Genomic DNA, 6,085 nt, shown 5'->3' with positions numbered 1-6,085 from the left:
TTCTTCCGACATCTGATTTCTTTTTAAAAAATGCGTTTCTAAAGTGCATAAACTTTTGGGATTGACTGTATAGCCAATACATCCTTAAAAATCGCACGAAGGCGGGGAAGCCAATCCGTGTTAAATCGATAACGCTTCCTTGGAGACCAGACGATCAAAAAGACGGTGTGTCAAAAATATGTCGAGGATCACGCTTGATCTGTTAAGAAAGCGTTCAGAGCACAACGAGGGAGAGATCTCGACGCTCGAAGAGATCGCGCTTCATCAAGAGAACATCGAGAAGATCGAGTTGATCGATAAAGTGTGTAAACACCTGAAAATTCTGTTGCTGCAACACAATCTAATACGTAAGATCGAGAACCTTGGTAGATTGAAGAGCCTGGAATACTTGAATCTTGCGTTGAACAACATAGAAGCGATCGAGAACTTGGAAGGACTTGAGAGTTTAAAGAAATTGGATTTGACCGTGAATTTCATCGGCGATCTTCGAGGAGTCAAGAAATTAAGGTATGTACACCGAAGTCTCATCGGTAGACTCAGTTTTCTTACGTTTACTGTTGAACGTAGATGCAACGAGCACTTGGAGCAACTGTTCTTAATGGGGAACCCTTGTACGGATTACGAAGGATACAGAAAATACGTGGTCGCGTCGTTGACCCAGTTAAAAGAATTGGACGGGACGCCAATCGAGAGATCCGAACGCATAAAAGCGTTGCAGGTGTACAGCGCGGTCGAAGGGGGGGCTATCAGAGATTACGCGAGATACAGGAAAACGAGGGAAGCGGAAGTACTCGATTACCAAGAGAAAATGAAATCGGAAACACGCGAAGTAAGCCAATGTTGCGAAGGCAGTGAGAATGAAGAAGAAGAGGATGATGAAAAGTTCTGGAAACGTAAGAGCCGTCACACGCCGGAAGAGCGTATGGCAATCGCGGAGAGAGTTCTGCGAAAGCAAGAACGTAGGAATCGAGAAAAAGACAAAGGGAAGCATCAGCCTGCGTACGTGCTGAAGCTGTTCAGTCCGGAAGGCAAGCCGTACAATATGAATCAGCCGAAGGTACCATTCGCGTTGAACGAAGAAGAATATAACGATCGTATCATTTTAGAAGTAAACTTGTATAAGTACGTGATCGATAAGGCGTATGTTTCATTAGTCATAGCTGATTTCAACAGAATTACGATTTTAGGCACTTAGATACGAGTTACGTCGACGTGGACGTGCAGCCTGAATACGTTCGAGTCACTATTAAAGGAAAGGTTTTGCAATTGACTCTACCTTGCGAAGTCTCCGTGGACAGTAGCACGGCTCAGAGGAACTCGACCAACGGGAAGTTAGTAATAACGATGCCACGTTTAAAACCGATCCCCGTAGTCCAGACTCATAACGATAAAGAGAAGGCGAAAACGAAACGTGATCAGGTAGTGAAACGAGGCTCTGGAATGAACGTGCGAGAATATCTGGAAATCGGTCCGACCAGGGACGATTTAGATTTCTCAAAGATAGTCGAGTCGTCGACTAAATCGGCTGCAAATCGAGAAGAAGAGTTGGAATGCGATGACAATTTCGACGTTCCACCGCTCGAATGAAGTCAGACAGACTTTGGACAGGGAAAAGAGTGCTGATCGTTTTCAAGGTCGATGATTCTTACCTTGAACGGATCCCGAAAGTCTATATCTTTGGTTTCCTTCAGTCCTAGCGGTATCATCGGCATTGCCGGCTCCTCACTGAAAACGCGAAACCAGAATCACGGATCTGTTCACGTATTCAATTCGTCATTAAATAAATTTACCTATCAACGTTCTGATAGAGCTCGACCGAGCTGTTCAGCTCGGCGAGCTGCTCCTTCAGCAACTGCAGGTTCGAATTGACGAAGCTCAATTCCAGCGCTACTGTTTCACGCAATTTCCTGTTGGTGGTCGCTCTGAAATTAAGAAGAGAAACCCGAAGGATAAGATCGACATACCCTTGTGCTCCGGTTCAAGAGAGAGAGAGAGAGAGAGAGAGAGAGAGAGAGAGAGAGCAAAGCCAGGGTAGTTACTTGAACAGGTTCTCCGCTCCAGCTCGCAACCGTAGCTCCTTGTTGATCTCCTGATTCAGCTTGCTTCGTTTGTTCTGCAGCTTTCCCCGGCACGTAGCCACTCTGGGATCCGACCCCTGCGAAAACGATTATCAACTCTGAGCATACTAATTCCTAATTGACTCGTCGAATCCGAGGTCCGATGATAACCGGGCATGGTCCCAGGGTCTCTGACACCGTTACGACCCTGAATCCTCGTACATAAATATGTACTACTGCTTATAAAGGAGATAAGAAGATGCGTTTATCGCGAATCGGCTACAGCGGTTGCAGCGTACGTCGCGAAGCCAATCGATTCCCCCGGTGAAAGGAGAGAAACTTAAAAAGCCCTGGTGGGGAGGAGGATAACGTTCTATCTCGGCGGGCGCGGCCGCTACGTAGGCACTTAGCCAGGCATCGCAGGCAATTTTAAGGTCGTCGTGCTTCGTGCTCGATTACCGATGCCGCCGATCGGATCTTATCAGCCTCACTTCCGTGTATACCGTCGCAGTAGCCGATTCCGTTCGATTCAATCGCTAGAGGAAGAAATTGGAACGGAATCCGGAATCGCCGCGGCGCGTCGAGAAACGCGGTCGTAGACCTTGCCGCAGGCTTCAAGTTTATGTATGTACGTACAATCTCTTCTCAGCGCGAAAACTGATGCCTCGTCGAGCGAGAGAACGAGTTTAAAACCTAACGGGACTCGTATCTCGGAGTTTGGATTTTCTCAAAACGGCTAAACGAATCTCGGACACGCTTGTTCTTTACAATCTGGATAGATTCGAAGAGGAGAGCAGCGCGAACGTTCTGGTAACGTTCACATCCTGCTGTTTTGTTCGCGTGAACAGATTCCAAACACGATTGTAATTCTGCTCTCCTCTTCCGGGCGAACAGGATCAGGTAGGCGATATACGCGTCCCTCGTTTAAACGCTGACAATTCTCATTCCTACGATTCAAACGCGTTTACATTATTTTGTCAGATTCACGGTTTCGAGGAGCGTGGAGAATCGATCGTAAGCCACCGAGGGAGAAGAAATGCGCACGTCCTCGTAATGTTCCTGCAATTCGGTTGGTAGCTAGCGTTACGCGTTACGAGTTACGCGTGGTATGTATCACTCGGAGAGTTCAGCGGACCAGGCGCGCTCTACGGTCTACCGGGCCCGAGGCACGCTGTTTACTCGCCCGCGTTGAAACAGGAAATGCAGGACTCGCTCGCCCATTCCCTGTCCCCTCGTATTCTTCCTATTCGCCCACGGAAACTGCGGCATTAACAATACCATCAACGATTCCGCGGAATGTCTCTGAATAGAAAAGGTCTGTTGCGAAACAACCGTCGGATATAAAAATGGAACGCGTCAGATATAGAAACGAAGCTATTTACCTGTAATCTAAAATCCGGAAGGATCAGCATGTTTCGAATTCCTGGACGATATATTTGACAAATCGTTTTACGACCTGCTGGACCGAGAGTTCACTATCCGATAGGAACCAGTGGAAGGATCCTTTTGAAACGCGTTAATGAAGATCCTCTCGCGACGGCAGCTACCTCAAAACGATCGACACCTCTCGATCGCGTGCGCGTATAACAACGACGAACCGATGTCCCGAGGTTCCATGGTTGAAGAAACCAAAGCAAATACCACTGATCGTTCGCACTTCACACTCTCGTCTCTCGGAGAAAATACGGAGTTTACTTAACTGGACGGAGCGTTATTACGAAAGTTCTGTAAGGTACGCGCTCGATGTTTCCGCGGTGCGTTTCTTTTCTATGGGAAAGCGGAATTCCCAGAGACGACGAACGGTGTTGCGCTCGCGAAAAGGAAGGGAGCGGATCGAATGAACGAGAAAAAGAGAGAGAGAGAGAGAAATGGGTAGAGGAGTTGAATAGTGGGAGAGAAGAAAAGATCGAGTGAGAGAATTTATGGATCACCGTTGACTCGCGTTTGATCGAAGCGCAGAGGATTAACGCGCGCAACCGGGGAACCGGGCCCTCCTATTCCAGTTGACGACCCATCGCATCGGTTCTCCAGGCCCCTCGGCAAGCTCCGTTCTGAATCGGTGCTACTCGTTCGCGTCCGCTGCCCGTCGGCCGATCTCGTCCTTTCCTCGATCCCACGATGGATCATGGATCCTCCGTATATAATATGAGAGATCTGCGCGCAGACTTCTATCGCAAGTACTCGGTCGCTGCGAGGAAACGTGATTTACTCTAGCGATTCGTTCGACGTCGGATCAAAAGGTTTCATAAGTATTTCAATACATATTATCGTTTACAGAGAAAGCGATTTCAATGATTAACGTGAACCTGATTTATGTAATCGGCTGTGTAATACCCTATCAATTTCTATGATTCATGCGGTGTTTCACGCGTGACGAATTCTATACGATCGATCCGAGGAAAGAACGTTTATAAACCAGCGATACATAACGATCGGTGAGCCAACCGAGTTCAGGAAGTTCTGTACGTCAGATTTTTTTTATCCAAGGCTTTCCTCGCTCCCTCCGAGGGGAATCTCCTAATCGACATTCCTTTGGTCAATAAAAACTTCAATCCATATCAATCTTCCAGGTTTCCCAATCGCATCTATCCGGGGGATTAGGAATGTAGGAAAGCGTACGGCAGCGTCTGACGAATGGATTGAATATAAATTAACGTCGATAGGTACTTACCTGCGCGGAGTAAAATATTTCAATTACGTTTATCGTGGCGCGATATTGCGCGAGTGTGCTTCGATTCGGTTCGATTGACACGAACAAAAACAACGCGCGCGGTGCACGCGCGTGCGATAAGCCAGCACACGTCCGTAAAAACTAGAAGTGTGTGATTAATATTATAGAAGTATCGAGTTGGTATTCTGAATGAAGAAATGCATAAGTAAAAAGACGTCGTTGGTCCTAGTGTCAAAGGTTATGGGTCCTGTTTCTATTGTATACACATACATACATACATTCTAATCGTACTTACCCTGACGAAACGCGGCTTACTGACATCGTCCTCGACGATATCTCCCGACACGATGGGAACGTTCATTCTTTATCCTCTTTGCATTCTATCGTGCGACACGTTTTCACATTCAACAGAATAGCACGCGGCGAATTGTCCAACAGCTCGGCGTTCGCTCGCGCGGTCATATTTATGCGCAAAGTCGCTAGGCACTTACTCCGTTATCGGGCGAAGGTTCCTCGATAACGAAACATCGCTGGAATCAATCTCTTCATTAGTCAAACCCATACTGGCCCGAATCTTATCTACCGTTCAGCAATAATTCTGCAAACCGTGTATCGTCCCGAATATCAAAACAGGAAAACTCGGACTTCCACTGTCTCTACTATTCAACGTTCTCTATTCGAAATCGAGTACACGTTTCTTTCCTCGATAACGCTACGCGGATCGGGCGACCGGTCAGACCGTGTTCGCCGTTCGAAAGCGAGTACGCGGTTTCCTTCTCGATAAGGGGATCGGTCGCGGTACGAGCCATCAGAATATCCACTTCGAGGTTGGATCTTCGATCGAAGGTATGGATCACTCGCGCGCGGGCACACGTACGTACACTGCTTTGTACCGGTTCGACGAAACTTCCTTCGGGACGATCGGACAGAATTAAGAGGAAGTCGAGAAGGAACGGTGAATCGATGCACAGAAAACGGCGTGGCACACGTCGTACGCGCTCCGCGTCTATGATAGCTCGTGTGCTCGGCACGTCCACCTGGTATATGCGACTCTTCGACTCTATATACACGCGTGCGCGCCGGGAAAGGTGTTGGGTTCTCTCCTGTCGCATGAACACGCGCCACCGACCTCGCCTCGCCTCGGTTTGCAGATGAATTCAACGCTTCTACATATGTTTTAAAGGTGTGCGCGATGACGACGGTGTGCCTGCACACACTGTAGATACCGGAGTTAAAGGGTTTCCCTTACAATTAGTTCCACGTTCGAGTCACGCGTAAGGCAAACTACCTCGTAAATTAATTATAAGTTCGTCCATATATTATGATCGATAATCGCGAATACATTTTACGTTCGCGC

The 6,085-nt window shown here is 47.7% G+C and overlaps 2 protein-coding genes across 5 annotated transcripts in view; one reads left to right on the top strand and one right to left on the bottom strand.

The window, feature by feature from the left end:
- Window positions 1–5,980, bottom strand: part of Rhp (GTP-Rho-binding protein rhophilin) — a 10,593-nt gene extending 4,613 nt beyond the window's left edge. Inside the window, exons 1-4 of one of the 3 annotated variants that reach the window (XM_026815183.1) lie at window positions 5,024–5,980; window positions 2,040–2,155; window positions 1,791–1,922; window positions 1,650–1,725 (exon numbers count right to left, since the gene is read on the bottom strand). In XM_026815183.1, the coding sequence (XP_026670984.1) occupies window positions 1,650–1,725; window positions 1,791–1,922; window positions 2,040–2,155; window positions 5,024–5,089 (390 nt within the window). In that variant the 5' untranslated portion in view covers window positions 5,090–5,980. Of the gene's footprint in view, window positions 1–1,649; window positions 1,726–1,790; window positions 1,923–2,039; window positions 2,156–3,439; window positions 3,934–5,023 lie in introns of those variants that run through there. The other 2 variants (XM_026815181.1, XM_026815182.1) reach the window with 2 other exon arrangements.
- tilB (touch insensitive larva B) lies at window positions 19–1,643 on the top strand. 2 transcript variants are annotated; one of them, XM_018027863.2, is made up of 3 exons: window positions 19–507; window positions 568–1,122; window positions 1,188–1,643. In XM_018027863.2, the coding sequence occupies exons 1-3, from the start codon at window positions 179–181 to the stop codon at window positions 1,585–1,587; spliced, it is 1,284 nt and encodes a 427-aa protein (XP_017883352.1). In that variant the 5' UTR covers window positions 19–178; the 3' UTR covers window positions 1,588–1,643. The 2 variants fall into 2 exon arrangements, with proteins under 2 accessions (XP_017883352.1, XP_026670985.1); XM_026815184.1 differs by having other exon boundaries at window positions 19–1,122.
- Window positions 5,981–6,085: the final 105 nt, after the last annotated feature.

The sequence above is a fragment of the Ceratina calcarata genome, unplaced genomic scaffold (genome assembly GCF_001652005.2).
Source record: "Ceratina calcarata isolate Rehan_Ccalc_2016 unplaced genomic scaffold, ASM165200v1 scaffold434.2, whole genome shotgun sequence".
NCBI lineage: Eukaryota > Metazoa > Arthropoda > Insecta > Hymenoptera > Apidae > Ceratina > Ceratina calcarata.
The sequence above is the reverse complement of the archived record's forward strand: the minus strand, read 5'-3'. Positions and strand labels throughout refer to the sequence as shown.

Bases quoted from the DNA above. Each gene is read 5' to 3' on its own strand.
- tilB (XM_026815184.1), top strand. From the start codon at position 179: ATGTCGAGGATCACGCTTGATCTGTTAAGAAAGCGTTCAGAGCACAAC. The intron at 1,123-1,187 runs GTACGTGATCGA...TTACGATTTTAG, and splicing joins TTAGAAGTAAACTTGTATAA to GCACTTAGATACGAGTTACG.